The following is a 19,390-nucleotide window of genomic DNA, read 5'->3' on the forward strand; positions in this document are numbered from 1 at the left end:
GGGGGGGTCGTTTAAAAACAAGAACTATTAGTGAAGTCAGCCAAGTGTATTCTGGGGCTAATAAATATTGCAGTCCCCGAGGGTAACTGTCACGACCCGTGAGCTCAACTTAAAGAATCTGTTAGCAGTGCTTTAACGGTTACGGTACCAGCTTCACTTTCACACGTTAGCTGAAGTTCAAGAAGCAGATAGAGCTAACTTAGCTCGGTGTAATGAGCTAATCTAAGTGTAACGTTAGCTCTCTGGCAGACTGAAACAATGAGCTCAGAGTGCAGTCAGCCTTGGCTAGCTTGCTTGCTGCTGCATGCTGTGTTGGCTACATAACGTAAAGCTAGCCAGCTTGCCATGCACACAAGGCTAACGTTAAATGGCTAACGACTCGTAGCACTATCAACAATAAGAAGAAAAAAAAAGAAGAAAAAAAATGTACTTACTTACCGACTTAGCTAGACACTCCTATTCCAAACCGTGGTCTGCCCATGGTGGTGTATGCTCCATAAAAAGAACAAATCAACGGTAATTATGCTTTACTTATAAGAAAACCTCTAAAAAAAATCTGAAGCACCAGAAAGCAGTGGCAGCGCACTCCCCAAGACATCCAACACAAGAGAGGAGGGGAGGCCAGCGATTCACTGGACTTCTGCCATCACACTTCGAGATACCGTCCACAGCGTAAACAGCCGAGTCCCGAGCGCATTTTTATCGGTGCCGTCTCAAGCCAGACACAAGTCCTGTCCTCTCCAGCGACCCTCTGTCAATTATTCCCACAGCGAATAGCTTTCAATCCAGGTTAATTCCTCCGTATTCACCGTCTCTGGATGAGCGCCGTGCTGGTTCTTCGTGTGGGAACTGATACAATGTAGCCAACCAGCAGCAGCGATTAGGAAATCCAGGATAGAGAAGTTCCTCTCGGAATGGACTGGGATACGTCAGGTACAATGCATGGAACTGGATTAACCAGCCTGGACTGTGACTGTGTGTGTGTTAGTTTTCAGCGAGGGGATATGCACCAGCTAGTCCAGCCCCCACTGAATGCGTTGAGTTCTAGCCGCTGCTGTGGTTTTTACACAGAGACAGGGCCGTAGCCAGGATTTTAAAAAATACTGAGGTCATAGGTTCAATCTTCTCCTCTCTCAGTTCTTATAATGGAGTAAGGCTTCTTTAAGCTATCTATAAATAATACTGCTTTCCTATAAATAACACCGATTTCAGATTTATTGTTAAATGTAGGACAGAGCACAATTACCAAATGCAACTAGCAGCCCAAAACATCAAAATGTTAAATGTAGCCTTCCATGATCCAGAAAAGACACCAATAATCCTCCATAAATTCACTTAAGTGACTCTTCTTTTTTTTTTAAAAATGATGTGATTTGACATTAAAAATATTTTAAATAATGCCTTCACATAAAAGTGTCTAAAACATTAGAAAATACCAAATAGTAGACAATAGACCACTTTTTTTGCTACATTACAGTTTAGGGATAGAAATGCTAATAATCTGATGATGATGATGATTTGTTGATGACTGTGTGATAATGGGAAGTCAGACATAAATTGTCTGGCCTTCATCATGTGTTTATAAGACACAAGTAATGATATTGTCAGTACACTCCAAACAATATGCCAGTCACTCTTGGCCTATCAAAATCAACATCATAGGTATATTTTTAAATCAGTTGTGTGACAGGACTCTAGCTACCCTTACTGCTTCCATAGGAATTAAGAGGGTCAGTCTCAAACAAGTACTGCCAATTAAATGTACTTGAAGTAATCATCAGCAAATCTGACTGCCTCTTTAAGTGCAGATGTTTTAGCAGTTTGCTGGTCTGAGGGGTTCAGGTGTGCGTAGATACGATTTTCTAAGTAGTATGACGTCCTAGCAAATTCATCACGAGGTCAGACCCTACAATGCTCAGGGAAATTGTAAAAACGGGGAAGGGGGGGGGATCCAGGTGGTACATTTTAGCCTCTAGAGACCTCAGTTAGCATGTTAAATGTGTAAAACATGTTTCAAACAGTATCCAGACCAGAGTTTGTCAGTAATGAACAGCAGCATATTTAGCAAATACCAAATCAACAGAAACACCTCATACTAACTGTCAAACACATGGTGAAAACAAGCCCACAAACTCAGTGAATTAAAGGGAAATTGTAGAGAAAAATGGACCAAACTTTCTTGACCACAATATGAGACACTGATTAAGTAGTTCAAAAAATTATTACTTCAGGATTTTGCTGGTAAAAGTTGTTCTAAAAACTACTAAATCACACTTAGACTGTTAAAGAGTAATAACACACATACACATACCAACACTTATTAACGGAGCTTGGAGTGACCATGTAAAAAAAACTGAATTAATTGTGTATAAAAAATTCATTAGGGAATTAGTAATTATTATTATTAGGCAGTCACATATGGATTCATCACCGTGTAATAAGCCATCAGATCTGCAAGGGGGAAACTGATAAATGGTTTTTAGAGTAATCCTGGTCTGCCCTGGAATGTTACATGTTTAAAAAGTGCATTGTTGTTCATATTTTCCCTACCAGCCTTTTCCAGAAGGAAAGTGTCTGAACAGTTCAGTGGAGCGGTCTACCTGATGAACTAAAGAGCTTACCTAAAACAATAAAGCAGGTGTTACTCTGGACAGGGGTAAACACTGACCAAAGGGATTTTTCACAACCTGGCAACCCAAATGTTCACGTAACTGGCTTATAAATGATCAAATACACTTAGTATGTGACTTATTCAACCTGTACAAGCCCATAGGGATGTTTTGTCGTTAGAAAGTGGCAGCACTGACGCATCATGATGAATGTACTCTAACTCGGTTTTAAAAAAGGGGAACCAAATGTGCATTTTGTTGAATGACAACACTTTTAAATCTGTAAAAACTGTGATTCTACACAAGAAAGCAACACGGAGGCAAAAACTTGATCTTCACGCTTGAGGCAAATTGGACATGTTACCTTAGTGACTGCCAGCTGGGTTCAGATTTTGCTGAAGTGAATCTATAACAACAACTGACGGGGAGTTTCTCAGAAAACATTAAGCTGGTAAAGGAAAAGATTCCAACAATAAGACCCTTGGACATGTCATGAATCCAGTTCTCCCAGCTCCACGGATAACCTTTCATGTGTACCAGCTTCAAACACCATGAAGGCTTTAAGTCGTTGTCTCGCTCAGTGCTGGTTTCCCAGGCAACAAGAATATGATAATGTTGCCTTTGACATGACAGAAGGAATCATCTCGCTAACAAACAGAGACAACAGGCACAGGGAGGGCTCGGAGAGAGGCAGGGGAGGGGGCTGAATTAATGGACTCATTTTCACACAGAGGGAAACACAGCGGCAGCAGCTACTTACCATCCTCCATCTTCCTCTATTGCCTCCAATGCATTCCTGCTGGCAGGCACACTCTTGCTCTCCCGAGGGAACAGCCAGCCTCCATTGGAAAGCTAAATAACAGTCAGTGGCCAGTGGGGACCGGAGGGGGACAGCTTTCTGATGAAGGCTGCCCTTCAAGGCTGTATGGCTCCAAACCAAGTGCTCTCGCTGCTTAGCGTCACACCAGCTAAAACCTGAAATGAACAAGCTGTGTGGACGCCATGTGTTTTCCATCAGTGAAGAAGGGTTAATCAGCCAGCCATGTGGAATCACAGAGGGGCTGGCTTGATTCATGTGATCATCTTTCCATTACTCTATAAAAGAAACTGTAAAGCCCCAAAGCCCATCTGTAAGAAACTTGTTCTTTAGCACATGTTTGAAAATCCATATCAGCTAACAGCCTTGTTGAAGAAACTGATGCAACAGAATAAAATGACATGAAATAACACAGTCACAGAAAATAAAAATGTATCGTCCTTACCTAAATTAAAAAGGCAAAGCCTACTGAATGGACTGTTTTTGTCATACACATTAATGCTTTCACATTTTAGTCCTCACTTTGCTCCAGACTGAAATGTCCCATCATTAATGTTTGTGCTAACAATACATCTTTTAAATTGCAAGGTGTCTCAGCTTAATTTTTTTTACATAACATCTTGTGTTTTGAACAGATTAAGTCTAAATGTAAAGATACAAATGTGACATGTACTGTTAACACTGCTGATTTAATCTTGTTACATTTACATCTGCTCAGATTGATTTTTTTTCTAGTGCATGACATTAACTTGTTTATTGTTTTCTTTGACTGAAATGTTACAAGAATCTGTTACATGCAGGCATTCGTTCCCCCCTTGAGAATGAAGAGTAATAACCTTGTTTCTCAGCGCCATCGTTGTTGAAATCTTTCATTTGGTTTACAATTAAATTCCTCTCGAAACCATCACAATCCCATCGTCTTTGACTGTACCTTGTGTTTAGTACCACTTAAAAAATATTAGCACCAAATGAAAATGGCGATGGCGGGAATGGTAAGAGTTTTTATTAATCCAAGTCAATTCAGTTTTATTTAGATAGCACCAATCACAACACCAGTCACCTCAAAGCTCTTTATATTCCAACAATAATAGAGAAAGTGCTTTAAACAGGACCCAGGCTCAGGGAGGGACAGCAATCTGCTGCGTCCATCAGCACACCAGCTTCTTCTTTGAGGATGTTAGCCCCACAAAGGTCGGAGATTGGGTCTAGTGTAAAAATGGCTGTAATTAGCCATAGGAAAGACTACAAAAAAGTGCTCTAGTCCACAGTTTTATGCCTCTAAGTGTATGCATAATATTTTCTCTATCTGTACCCATATAAACTATATGGACAAAAGCATGTTACACCTACAGGATCTGCTCCCGTCATAGTAACCAGTGCCATGAAGCTCCCAGTGCACAGTTTTTGTGCTGATGTTAATGACATTTGAAACCCTGCAGTTACTGAGTCACCAGAGTATTAGTGACTTTTATGTACAATGGGCCTTAGCAGTTGGTGACCCCGCTCTGTAACCCTACATGATGTGCCACTTTGTGTCCAAGTTCCTGTGGTTCCTAAACACTTCCGGTATGGAATTATACCACTTACAGCTGATGGTGGAACATCGACAAGTGAAGAAATGTTACAAATTGACTTGCTGTAATGGTGATATCCTATTACAGCACCATCTTCCAACTCAGCGAGCTCTTTAGAACCATCCATTCTTTCTGTCTGTGTAGGCGCTTGGTCATCCAGGTCGTGGTAGCCTTCACAGCTTGGAAAAGGAGGAATCCAAGAGGCTTTTTCAGTCCTGTGTAATAAACCTCTAGAGGAGGCCGTCTTCTTTGGAGGTGGTCCTGAGGGTCGTTAACCTACTATTGATCTTGTGAGTAGTCACGTAAGCTGAGGTGTCAGAAAAGCCGTGGGTCATCCCCATCACCCGGGCAGACAGGTGAAACCTCTGTTAGACCTTACCCCACCCCACTATCACGTAAACTATTGAGGTTACCTGAGGCAAGGTGTGAATGGGGGTTGAAACCCCTGGGAAGGGATTTCAGGACTGCATTGCAGGTGGCTCATAGCTGATGTCGTAAGCCGACACCTCTGTTTAATGATGGTCGTTCACGGTGGACATAGATGGTCTCCTTTACTCCTCTTTCAAACCTTCTGTCTTCTCAGTCCAAAACGGGCGTCCTTGAAAGACTGACCTTTGTCCTTAAGGTGCCTTCCATGCTAACTTTACATATAAACAAACTATATTTCGACACCTTGCTTTATAAATACGCTGTACTTTTCAAGGGGCAGGCTGTATTATGGAGCTTTCCCTTTTACATCTTTATTTAATATTAATTGTATTGATGTGCAGGGTGGATATTGTGTTATTAATCTTTTGTACAATCCAAATATGAAAAAGGACTCTCAGTCTCACCAAGTTACATGAAAAAATAAACGCCATCACATTTTGCGGACTTGTGTGACCTTATGTAAATCTAACTTTATATTTTTTCTTTCACAGTTCAAACATAACTTTTAAAGGACTGCACAGGAAAGGAATGTTTCTTTTCCTCTGTAATACCACTATTACAGTATTACTATAACAACACAAGATGAGGAAATATAGTTTGTTTTTCAGCAAAACTACCAAGAAATTTGGCAGTACTTAAAATTATTTACAGTATAATCATTTCTTTGTTTCCTGTAAAACTTGTGAAACTCTTTTTCTAGTTTACCTACCTTTAAGTGTTTGTAGGTAAATATATTTACTTTCTTATTTCACATAAAGTACATTGAAATGCCATTGAATTACAGGGTAATTATGCTTTTAGTTGGGGGCTGTATTATAAAGTGTTACAGCGTTATGTACACTCCTCTTTTTCACAGGAAGCAGTGAATGAGCGAACCCCGCGTTGCGAGAGAATGAGACGGACAGAAGATGAGTTGCAGTTGTTGGGATTTGATGACCTGACTTGTCTGGTCGTAGCCATCAGCGAAGGTCGTGTAATGGATTGGAGTCATGCAGACAACAAAGTACATTAAGACGAGGAGAAATCACCCTTGTTGAATATAAGGTCACTTAAGAGCCAAGAATTAATCAACATAACGAACATAGACGTCAGTAAAGTAATATGGGATACATTATGCTGGGGAGATTATTTTAAAGCAAAGTTGTAAGACCAATCTGCTTCCTAGACTAATCTCAGGTCAAATACGTGACCTAAATAATGCATAAAAAGTCTCAATCAAAGGAAACTGTGGGGTGGGGGTTCAGACTGTTATAGATGTACTCTTTTGTCTAGATTGCGCTCATAGCAACGCGCCCCTCCTCTGACAAGCAAAATGAGATCAAGCATGAAAGCAATGACATCTTTTACTGCATGTTCTAAATTTGTATGAAGCATCTAATTTGGGACAAACTTGGGGTTTGACCCAATTAGTCAAACAGAAATCATACCACAGTCATGAGGCATTTGCAAAAGACATCTTTGCATGTAAGAGACTGAGCACAAAAGCTTTATTGTCAGTTTGGTGATTAGAAGACAGTCGATTTTTTTCCCCCCCTTCCTAAAAGTTTTAATCTTTCGTGTCCTCAAATGGCAGCAGTTTTCTCACACATCTGCAACTCTTTATACAAACAAGCTGTTGGCAAAAAAAAAGTGTTTGTATTTATTGTCTATCATATAGCAATATGCAAATAGTTAATCCAGAGTAATCATGTTATGTATCTGTTACAGTGCTTGCTCCTGAGAAAACAGAAGCCTGGAAGGGACTATTTTACATATTCAAGAGTCTAAGGCTTCACAAATCACTATGTTCAGAGATTTAATCCTCCTGACAGAGGAGGCCATGAAGACAGACGGTCTACAGTAATGTCTACAGTGTGGCATTATGTGAATTAATAAGACCCGAAAGCTGTGAAGACTTCTTGGTGGGGGATTCTGTAGGTGGGCATTTTATTCTGATTTAAAGACCCCAGAGTCTGTTTAGTTTGGAGTTTTGGAGCAATTTCCCTCGGCGCTTCTGTCGGATTGACTTTGAGAAAAATCAACATGGCCATAATTTTAAGTATCACCTACTCCATTTGTGTCACTACAGATACCATCTCATTCAGGAGCACAGCAAGGTCAAAGGTCAGGGATTAAATTGACCTCTTATCAGTGGATCTTTAGAAATGGCCAGCAATTGAAAGCCGTTTGTGATGGGAAATCCATTTTTAATTGAACTGATGCAACTGCACTCCCTTTGTGAATCCTGGAAGTCAGGTCAGCAGGCTTTCGGAATCTGAGATAGTTTCTTTTATTTATTTATTTCTCCGATCAGGATTATTTGTGGAGAAGGTAATTTATAGATCTGATATGAACATTTACGGTGGCCCATCTTTTAAGGTGCAAGCAGGTCATAGCTCTTCTTGAGCTGTGGTCACATAAAGAGATCCACTTCTTATCGCTCCCACTGTGTGTATTTCTCACTGCCCTTGAGGGAATATAAGCTTTCAAAAGACTCATGCGCCTTCCCTTCTCCAATGGGGCCCAACCTTAGATCTGTGGACTATGTAGATTCTACACTGAATGGAAAAGATAGCAATTGTGCTCTTTTAGTTTATGCATCAACATCAGTTGTGATGAAGGAATGGGATTTCATGCAACAACAACAAAAAAAAAGCTGTGAGGACTGTGAACAAGTGGGTATGAGCTATAGAAATTAATAGTGCAGCAGTTTGGGAAATGCCAAGAGTTAAATGAGAAGTTCAGTGGCTGCACAGTAAATACGATGCTACAGCTGAGTAGGCTTAGTGGAGCTGGAAACACCTAGCTAAACTCCCTCCAAACATAATTCCCCTACCATCAAATGTGCTAAATTAAGCTTACAGATCTATCTTCAAGTGGCATCTGGCTTCTCAAGTCACACACAAACCATTTGAAAGTCGTGATGGCTTGAGATGAAAACACCGTCTTAAATCCCAGGATGTTTTTGAAGTAACGAGCGACCATTGCGTCAGATTTTGCGGTCAAGCTGTCTTAAATGAGCAAATATTGACCCACTCATTCCTCAAAATTTCCTTTTGTACAACCACCATGGCTTGACAGGCAGCGATCCATGACAGATTATGAGATGGATGAGCCATAAGCTGTTACCGGGTTTGTATTGTTCCCCAGCCTGCCACCACCTCTTCTGAAGTGCTGCGAAGCACTAATTCCTCTTCCAGGCCTGTGGGGATGGGGGTGGCAGTGGAGGATGGGACCCTGTGCCCTCAGACCAATCAGTCTCTCAGCAAGCACACAAAGGTCCTGCTGCTTCTACAACTGGAAACTTGGCTCGACGGTGAGGAGGGCATGCTGTTGGAAAGGAGTCAATTACATTTCTTTTCATTTAGAAAATTCAGTTGGGCATCATTTCAGCCCTAATGACAAATAAACAGGTTATCCTATTTATGTCTAATTTAATTTATAACTTCAGCTAAACGGATCAAAGTTGGAGGGTGGCAGGAATTGTACTTGGAGTTCCTGCTTCTGAAACAGGTGGTGCTCAAAATTGGATGATGCCATGCTTGTTAGCTTGTTATATTGCTTCATCTACTCTGATTAGTTCCTCTCCCTTGTTCACCAGCAGAATTAACAGCAGGGTGGTTGGTGTGTGATGAAGAAGCTGAATCACTGACATTATGTTACTTTGAAAACAAAATAATTTCACAAAAACTACCAGAGTCAAAATGATTAACTCCCCTGATGCTAACAGTCATTTGTGTATCCTCTTAGCTAGGAAACACCCACAAGGATACGCGTGTGTGACAAAAGTCAGACACACATCTCCTGTGTAATCCCAGCCCGTTCTTATTTGGCGAATCTCTCAATCTCCTCCAAATTCAATGGTCTGGTATGAACCTGTGTCTTTTGACAGTCCGGTCAATAACATTCACTTTGGTTTTCTGGTGGTAGCTCTTGACCAGGAGTGACACATGTTGGGGGTCACTGTCGTGTTGGAAGACAAAGCGACAACACAGACACAGTTTTGTTGCTGAAACTTGTGGTTTTCTTTCAGAATCTCACATATCCTTCTTTCTTCATGATTCCTTCCACCTTGACGAGATTCCCAGTTCCAGATGCACTGAAACACCCCCACATCATAACACCCCCACCACGTTTTGCTTCGATGATGCTCTTTGCATTGTTCACCGCTTCCTTTTTATTTCAAACACAAACAGCCTCTCTGTGGGAAAACAGCTCTAGTGTCGTCTCATCTGACCAAAGGATGAGCTTCCAGTACGCAAAATCTTTCTCCAGGTTGTCCTCAGCATACGTGTATTTTGAATTATGTTGAAGTTGCTTGAGGAGGTCTCTTCTGTAGAAGTTTTTCTTGGTATGCAACCTCACAGTCCCGTTCAGGGTTCTAGTGATTGTCTTCTTTGAGACCACAATTCTAGTGTCTTTGCAGTTGTTCTGGGGTATCATTAGTTTTTTTTTTTGTTTTTTTTTAATCAAGGATCTTTGAAACCTTTTGCTTCTGTCTGGTTTTGTCGGTTCTTTGAATTTCTTGATGATACTTTTCTCCAGTTCTTGACCCCACCCCCACCCCCACCTCCACTCACTAAAATAGTTTTGTGATTGTGTGGAAATAGAAACAAGTCACGCTTTCTAGAGAAAACTAGCATGTTTAGAAATGCTTTGAGAAAAAACACTTTACAGACACTTTCAAATCCGGATGATTTGCTGCCAGCACTTTCATCTGTTGCAGTTCACCGTGGCTCCGACTTCGTGTCAGGTTTACTATATAAAATGGATCACCTCGAGCATTTCCTCCACACATCGCATCATCTTTTGTGCACGAAAAACCAACAGCATATGATCTCATGGTGTTTATCTAAAGAGGCTTAGTAAAAACTGCATGTGCTTAATTGTGCAGCGTAGCAGCACAGAGCCCTTGTTTATGTGAACTTGGATGTCTGTTCTCATCCGAAGAAATGTCCCCGATCCCGAAGACAGAAGAAAAGGCCACCCACAGGGCAAGTAGCTGTCATCGTTGATTCACTGCAGGATGAATATAGTAAATTCTTAAGCAACCTCTCTTGAAAAAACACCTATTGAGAAACTTTACAAAAGAGGCCTCTTACATTCTCCGGGTGGGAGATTACTGGGAGGGTTGGTGCAATTATGCCTCCTCGTTCTGAATGAAGTGGAGCAGAGAGTTGTAGCTAATCTGCAACTCAAACAAGAGTAAATCTAAGCTAATCAACGGAGAATTACAATGCCAGGCAAAGGCGAAAACATAACAACTCGGGATGGGTGTGTGTGTGCGTGTTGGTGATTCATGCTATGCTTTTCACGGTGAAATACGCCCCAGGGCAAGAAACAGCTTAGTCAAAGAGCCACTCAACACATTTGCAAGGAAGTAAACACGCAGCAGCTCAAGAGCAGGTAGAAATGTGCATGTCAGAAATATCAATCAGAGCCTGTCACAGCAGCACTTAATAACAGAGGTGTCAAAGACTTTATGTGTGCCTGAATATAAACTCAACAAATGATTTCAGTGGTAGTTGTCTGAGCATGCAGGTCTGGAAGGCTCGCTGGAGATTTGGTGTTTTTCTTTTTTAAAGCAAGAGAAGATGTGCGACGGACCAGATCCACGAGAAATTCTTACCTTTATCGTTCAATCAACTGAAAAGGAAAAAAAAAAGGTGTTGACTTTGGGGAAAAATCTTTAAAAACTAGTTTAAAGTCGTGTGGTGAGCTGGGAGCACAGACACAGGCCAGCTAATCTGTGGTGTTATGACTGAAAATACCCCTGCTTCCAAGGGTTTTCCTCCATGCGGGCATGTTGCTGCAGGTACGGCAGAGGAGACGAAATACCATCCGAGCAGCTGAATGAGTTGCCGAGTCTGAGGGCTTATCAGACGGCGGTTTAGGGTTGAGGAGGGACTCTGAAAGGTTATCGCGGCAGCAATAACTCTCTCTGTGCATTTAAAGACTGCGGGGGAAACAAAGAACTTGACACAATGCTCAAGTTTACAGCGCGTGGACCAGCTGTATATTTGATTAGTCTAATCAGTGTGTTGCTGGGTGATGTTAGATCACGCTGCAGGAACATGATCAATTTTTCTGCCTTTCCTCCTGCTGTGCCAATGAAACGGCTTCGTTGAAATTAATGAGAGGGCTCTGTGTATGTGTGTGTTTTTTTTAACACTGCTATTGTTGGTCTAAATGAGGCTTTAGGTGTGAGAAGGGTAATGACAGGCTTGCTTCTGTTGAGAAGAGATGAACCGCATTTCTCCTGTGGTTATTATGCTCTCAACTAAAAATAAAGCTGAACTCATTTTTCCCCTGTCACCTCATTTAACCAGACAGGTTAATAGAAACATTAAAAAAAGAAAATGATCTCTTGCGCCCTGAGAAAATGGCATCATTGAAACATTTCAAAAGAGTCTTTTTCCATTTTGCCAAACGCGTTCTTTAATTAAAACAAGAAAGAAAATTATTTATGCATTCACAAAAGTTGTAATCGTACAATTTTGTATTCCATACAATTAACCAGGATTGATTCATTAAATACAAATACCAGGAATTCAAAACAAAGACCAAACTGATACTAATAATATGTCAGCTCTGGAAAGTCCTGGCAAAAATAGCGGTGGGGGGAAAGAAGTTGCTTTTTTTTGTCCTCTTCAGCTTCTCCTTTACCGTCAATCTGCAGCTGATGGGACCAGTCCCTTCTTGGCACCCTGGTGGTAGTGGCTCTCCAGTTTCCCTGTGAGAAAAAAATGGGGGTGAAAGGGAAGGGTGGGAGTGGAGAAAAGAGGAAGGGATGAATCAAAACACCATCAAAGGGACAGGGTGACCTTTCTGAGAGCTCAAGGCCTGCTGATTACAGGCGGACTCGGGTAGATGCACAAAGACAAGCCGAGAGAGAGACGGAGGCAGTGAGATGATGAGGAAAAAAGACCAGGGAGACCTTTTATTCACTGACTAAGAGAGATTAGCCCACAGCCTTTTAATATACATATACAGCCCTGATTTGGATTCAGTATAATTCAACAGCAACGATGGCTAAACACACAAAGCTGATAAAAAGGAGTACGTGTATGGATCTAACACTACCTGAAATGTAAAGGAGTTTCCTATAATCCTCTTTTTCACCACCACAGTGGATTTAAAATGAACCAGTCACGCTTTAATTCAATTGGTTTAATATAAATATTGTAATAACTGTTTAGAATTAAAGCCACTTTGTATAGTCTCATAATTTTTAAAGGCTCATTGGACAGTTAACCCCTGTGTAGGTTAAAGATCAAGATCGGCCCTCTTGACAGAAATCGTCACAACGCTAAAAAACGAAAAACAATTAAAAAACAAGCAGAAAAACTTCTGGAGTTTCCAAACGATCAGGTGAACAGAAGAAGGTACTTTCAGCTCTGCTCCATTATTTTCCAAGCGGTCGCCATAGTGGATGAGCATCTGGATGTATAACAGAGATTTTTTTTTTTAAGCACTGGATGTCTTTCCTGATGCAACCCTAACATTTATATGGTCTTGATCACACTAGCTTGTTTGTGTCTCCTCCTGGTCTCAAAGTGGGGATCTTTCGAATGTAAAGTGAAAAGTTGAGGCTCACTAGAGCGCAAAACCACTGGTGTGCACGGTCATATTACTGGTTCCTCAGTTAAGAAAACCTCCTTCACATCACACGTCAGAAAGAGAAGAAGCGATTCGTATCATTGCCCTGGTGTACAATCATGATGAGGCGTCAGGATGTAAATACTGAGGGTTCACCTCAATATGCACAGCTCTCAAGGACAGGTAGGACTGATTAGACTTTGCTAAATTACATTTAAAAAAAGCCTGGCCAACTCTGGCACAAGATCCTTTCATCTGATGACTAATTCAGACTTCTTTGGGTAGTAACCTGACGTGCAAATCCCGAGTAACTACATGTCAGGTCGACACTGCCAGCAAAACTACTGTGGTTCACCTGTTCAGCAGCATCATTTCCTTCTGTGCATTTACGCCTTCACAGTTTTTGCATTTTTAGAGAGACAGTAAGAACCAGAAAGAAAAAGACCACAACTAGGAGCGGCCAATTAGCAAGGCTGCATCGTTGGCTCTACAACAGCTAAGTCAGGCCTAAGATAGCCCAAGAGGAGCTTAGAGGAAAATAACGGGATGAGCCTGGAGAACCACATCATCTGACAATTTAATGGAAATTTTCATTATCATGTTGTTATGCAATTTTGTTCTACAACTCCTGTATCCTCACTGCCATAACAGTCGGCATACAAACTGGATACTGCAGTGTGCAGAAAAATAAAAGTTATTTATGTGTGCAGTAAAAAGTAAGGAGGCTAATATTGATCCTTGTGCGACACCTCTAACACCCAGCTTGACTTAAGTCCATCTGCACAAACAGTCTTATCTCCAGCAGAAAGACAGAATTTATATCAGTAGCAAACAGAATAGCAGGAAGTCAATGGAAATCAGGAAATATGAAAAGTCAGTAGTAACAAATAAATATTACAAATTTATGTCTGTGCATGTCTTCCAATCTGCCAAGAATGCATCAGTGAAGGATTTCTTGGTAATCTGTTGGATTTGGTAGTTGAAGCAGCACCTGCACAAACTTGCTGATTAATGCTCTTCTATTTGTAAAACCATACACAGGCAGCCGCTTTTGTTGCGGATCCACGGTTACAACTTGTTGCTCACCAAACTCATGGGAACCTCTGCTGCGACTGTTTACACCGATGAAACAGCTGAGAATGTTGAAGAGGGATTTTATCGAGTTGCTATTTATACCAATGCCTGTAGCTATGGCGCGTAAACAAAAACTCTCGCAGCCATTGACCGGAGCTGACCTCCTAATCTATCGTGAGTGCAACTTGTTGTCTGTCAGAGCGGCATTCCGAATTTTCATCACATTCAGAATTTCTCTATTACAGCCCGCGGTCTACTGCTCTGTCCCTATTCTGCACAGGACAACCTCTGCCGGTTTTCGATACCCCTTGTTGACCCCGTCTCTTACTGCGAAGCAAATAATAACCCGGCGTCTCTCAGCCTCACACAAGCCTCCTGTTTGTCAAACTACGACATTAACTGCTTTCCCCCCACCCGGTGGCTGAGGCAGGGGGAAAAAATGATACAAGTGTGACAGGCAGGGGCGGTGGTTGTCACTTATGCTTTCTTTTCATGTTGTCATGTTATGGCTGAACTCTGTGGGTAGTAGCAGCATAAATAAGGTGTTAAGGAGAAGTGCTGTTTGCTCACCATTTCCAAACCTCTCTGAATGGCTGTCAGTGTGTGTCTGTTCTGCCAGGAGCGAGTGCTGCTTAGGTGTGGAAACACCCCTGGAATTTTGTTAGGTGAGTGCTGCCAAAAGGTTATCCAAGATTACTGTAATGATACATTCACCCACACAGAAACGCAGCCTAAGTTAAAAAGGCTTTTCTGAGCCATCCAGCAGACGAGGTCTAAGAGTGGTTATATTGTAGCATGTATTTTAGGAGGAAAATAAATATTAGATGTTAAGAGCGCAATGACTAAACCATAAAATATCGAGATGGCAGCTGAACTCCGAAGAGCTGAAGTCAGAGCGGTGTTGTGCCAGCGTAAGCAGACTTTATTTTCCCTGAAGGGTTCTCTAGCACTTCAACTTCTCTGACTTGTTCAGCCTTTAAAAAAACAAAACAAAATCACAAAAACTTCCTTTTAAGTGCTGTGTGAGTGACAGCTGGGATCAAAATCGAGGAAAAATCGCCACTGGCAATTTGACACAGTGACATTTGTGTATATTTTTACTGAAACAAACATGATATCGAAACAAGCACTTGAAGCATTCGTTAACTAGACTGTCCATGTTACTTTGTCTCGGTGACAATGGCAACCTGACGTAAAAACAAAGCCCCCACCCTGACACCCTCTAAAAGTGATAGGTCATAAAATCCTGTTAGTCATAATGAAAAACACATACAGTTCTCCAGGCTTTCTGAAAGTCTTTCAAATTGCTTCTTTGGACCAGTGTTGTGTCTTTACATGGCAGACAACTAAGCAAAAGAATTTTACTTTATTTTTTTAAATTCAGATCAGAGAGAGGTACAACAGTAATAACAGTAAATAACGCTTGATGGAGGCTCTGTCATGGTTTAGGCTACATTTCAGCCAGTAGTGTTTGTTGATCTTGTCAAAATTTATGTAATTATGAATGCCACCAGATTCTGATTCACCATGCAACACTAACTGGAAAGCATAGACAAAAGCTTCATTTTTCAGTATGACAATGATGCTAAACACACTGCCATAGCATTAAAAATCATACAAAGACTATCAGTCTTTTTGGATCGGCCTCCCCAGAGCCCGGACCTCAACTTTTTTGAAGCAGTGTGAGATCATCTTGACAGAGAGCACAACAAGAGGCAGCCAACATCCAACGAAGAGCTTTAAATGTCCTTCAAGAAGCCCGGAGAAATATCCCTGAACACTACTTAAAGAAAGCTAGCTTAAAAGAGTTCAGGCTGTCACCAAATACTGAATTTCGAGCTTGTTAAATTTGTACAAGCTCTGTTTTTGTGTTATATGCTGCATTAGCATGCATGTTTCCACATTTCAAAAAAATAACTGCACCTCAATTACTTCCCATTTTCCTAGCAAAAGGTTTAGAACGAGGGGTGACTCAAACCTTTTTCACAGTACTGCATAGTCATGCTAATTTCTCTCCTCTGCTGTCCAAAGACTTCAGTCTATGGCTGTCACTGTGTATGAGAGGGGGAGGGATGGAGCAGAGCACGTAGCACACTAACAGAAGAGACGAGGCAGAGTTACTCAAGCTGATTAAAACTCTTTGCCTACAACAACAGTTTTCCAACCTGTGTTAATTCATCTAAAACCAAAGATGGAGCGATGCTGGCTGACTCCAAATATCTGGAAGCCTGATGAACACAAACCACCCAACCGCACCCCAAAGAGGTCAATCTGTGGGAAGCATTGGATTTCCTTATAAAATGACTAGTTATGCAATTTTAAGGACAGCCAGCGTGCTGCATTTTAATTTATTTTGTGAACAGTTGAGTCAACCAGTAGTAGGTCGAAGACGGCAGGTTATTCAAAAAAGCTCCAATACTCAGTTTAATTCAGAAAATGTGGGCTTCTTTACGTGACACTTAAGCTGCAGAGATCGTCTTAAGGTCTCAACTTCGGGGGGATCTATTAATGAATCTTTAAGCCACCTGAGTTCAGTGCAACAAGGTGACAACGCGGCATTGACATATCACCTCCTGAAGGTGTTGTGGTGAATGTGTTGGCAAACAGGTTCTATTCACACCTCACCTCCAGCAGACACGGAGACGGATTAGCATTTACTACAAATACAGGCACCTGGTCACTGTCAATTCAATCTTCACTTTGTTTTTGAGTCCATCCAGCCCTTTGGCCGATAAATGCTCTGCTATGTTCCACTTACCAAAGACAATTTCAGACCTGTAAACAGCTTTAACCACCAAGCTCACAGTCTGCGATGTCAAATTGTGCTCACGTGAGAACACTTCACCTAACTAGACAGTTCGTGGTGAATGGGTGTATTTTGTGTTTCATCTTGCACACGCTGTGTCCACAGTAGCCTCGGCTCACCCAAAAGGAGAATTCTCAGTAAGAATGAGTCTGAAGCAGCGCTGAAAATTTACTTTTAGAAATGTAATGCTGCGATTCTCCCAATATTCTCCAGAGTTTGTGTGAAAATGGATGTGCCAAACAACTTAAATCTGTTTTCAAAAGCCTTTTCTCTGAGCACAGTAGAGTGCTGTGATAGAACCTCTGATAAGAGAAGGTGAGAGAAAACCAAAACTCTTAGGGAAAGATATCAAAGAAAAGCTCTGTAGAGCTGAGGAGAGCTCTTCATTTGATCTTGTGTTAATATAAATATATCCAAATATATTTATATTTATCCCAGCTACCTCAGGGCGAGAGGAAGGGTTCACCTTGGATAGGTTACCAGTCCGTCGCGGGGCTAACCCAGGTGATGCGTTCTAGATAAGTCGGAACTCAGATGTTGGGACTCAAGATGACGTCATTCCAGAGTTGGTGCTTTCCAGGACTTGTTTTGGTTCTTGGCAAGGTAGGGCCATGCACGTAACCCTAGCAACACAGCATATACTTCTATTTTGTGCTTAAAAAAACGCATTCACGGATCGAGCCTGGTCAGTGTTCAGTGACTTATCAAGTCAGTCGAAAATACACAGCAGTGGGAGTACAGATCCAAAGATTACTGTTTACATTCAGTGTCAGCATCTTGGATTGCTAACTCAGGGTATGATGGTCTACTCGGATTTCCCACTCGACTTTCCAAGTTGAGTTCCACAAAAGATTTCCGACTGAGTTTCCGACTGGGAACTCAGAATTTTCACCTTATTCGGGAATGCACCAAGACAGACACACAACCGTTTACACCTATGGGCAATTAGGAACACCAATTCACCTCACCTCTTTGGACTGTGGGATGAAGCCGGGGTACCCGGAGAGAACCCACGCAGACACAGGGAGAACAGCTCTACACCTAGCGTGGTGGTGGATTTGAACCCAGGGCCTTCAACAGTGCTAATCACCTTGCCCCCATGCTGTCCTACATAAATATAGTGATTATAAAATCAGGAAAATGAAAGCTGTTTCTTTTGTTCAGTTCAGCCTTTTCAAAAAGTTATTTTTTCATCAGTACCTTCAAGAGTTAATCTGAAGAATAAAGTCTAAAAAAACTAAAAACTCTTTGACCCTTCGGTATTTACTTTGCTTTTAGACTAGCTGTTGGAAACCACTTGGTACTTAGTCTGAGAGTTTGAGAAGTGGCAATTTTGTAAACCTATTAAAATACACCCTGAAGCGAAATATGGAAAAATAACATCGTTTTATGCAACTGGGCACAGAAAACCAAGGACGGCAACAAGGAGCACAGACGCTGGGCTTCACAACAAGTTCGACTCTCATATTCAACAGGAAAGTCGGTCCGGTAATGTGACATGCTCCATGTGTGAAGGCGACTTTTGTTAATGGAGCTGCTGAGCTGTCGCATTTCAAAATAGGCGCAGCAGAGCTGAGAGAGCTAGAGGAAATGCAAGTGAGAGGGGGTTGGGGGAGAGGGAGTGGGTGGAAAAAACAGAGACACAGCAAAAATGAGACAGAAGGGATGAGGAGGAGAAGTGTGGGGGGAGGGTGGGTGTACGGGGGAAAGGGGATACATACAGGAGGACAGCAGGAGAGGTAGACAGAGGGAGGAACAGAAAGCCTGGCCCATCGATTGGCTGAGATAATTTCCCATTGATTGCTGCACTGTTTGGAGATTGCTGGAGAAAGGTTTATTGCCCACACGCTGCAGCTGGGGAGGAGGCCATAAAATAAGCACCGATTGTCTGCAGAGGGCCAGCTCCATCATCAGCCCTGTAAAACATACTGTGCCAGAAAGACAGATACGCACCGCACTTGGATACTTTCCCTACGTATTAACAAATATGACTGCGTGCATACTATTCCCATTACGCGCAATGGGAGAACGCGGCTCACCGTCGATGGAAAGCACTCTTGCATAACCCCCCTTGAAAATCCAGGGGCAGCAGTGCAAAGAGTATTTATTGGATTGAAATGGAGGTCCATTGACATCCTTCCTGACATCAATAACATGCAGGCCCATCCGCTCCCTTGCAATAATAATCGCAAGAATAATTGGCTGGTTGCTGTTTCTCTTTCTGTGAGAGTAACTGCCTACGCACTCAAAGATAGAAAAAAAAAAGGCTGATTTTGGTATTCTTATTGTGTCTTTTTATTACACACAGATCCCAGTGCACCTGAATAATAAACCTTAGAACAGCTATGCATATACACATTAACCACATGTTGACACACCTTATGAAGACAGTTTGACAAGAGGAAATTACTTTATGCCTACAAACGATGACACCGCTGAAAAGGAAAGTGGAAAACCATCAACGCTGTGATTGAATATAACACCTTCAACAGTATCTCCTCCC

At 41.7% G+C, this 19,390-nt stretch overlaps 2 protein-coding genes across 6 annotated transcripts in view; both read right to left on the reverse strand.

The window, feature by feature from the left end:
* LOC102306986 (zinc finger protein 609) overlaps positions 1 to 1,034 on the reverse strand; it is an 81,734-nt gene extending 80,700 nt beyond the window's left edge. For 2 of the 4 annotated variants that reach the window (XM_005942487.3, XM_005942486.3), the window contains exon 1: positions 439 to 1,033. The gene's annotated coding sequence lies outside the window, so the exon portion shown is untranslated. Of the gene's footprint in view, positions 1 to 434 lie in introns of all 4 variants that reach the window. The other 2 variants (XM_005942488.3, XM_014340147.2) reach the window with 2 other exon arrangements.
* Positions 1,035 to 11,738: 10,704 nt separating this feature from the next.
* trip4 (thyroid hormone receptor interactor 4) overlaps positions 11,739 to 19,390 on the reverse strand; it is an 84,662-nt gene continuing 77,010 nt past the window's right edge. Inside the window, exon 12 of one of the 2 annotated variants that reach the window (XM_042228717.1) lies at positions 11,739 to 12,141. In XM_042228717.1, the coding sequence (XP_042084651.1) occupies positions 11,983 to 12,141 (159 nt within the window). In that variant the 3' untranslated portion in view covers positions 11,739 to 11,982. The remainder of the gene's footprint in view (positions 12,142 to 19,390) is intronic. The other variant, XM_005942485.2, reaches the window with a different exon arrangement.

Source organism: Haplochromis burtoni, unplaced genomic scaffold, assembly GCF_018398535.1.
Source record: "Haplochromis burtoni strain Fernald_Lab_line unplaced genomic scaffold, NCSU_Asbu1 Contig_343, whole genome shotgun sequence".
NCBI lineage: Eukaryota > Metazoa > Chordata > Actinopteri > Cichliformes > Cichlidae > Haplochromis > Haplochromis burtoni.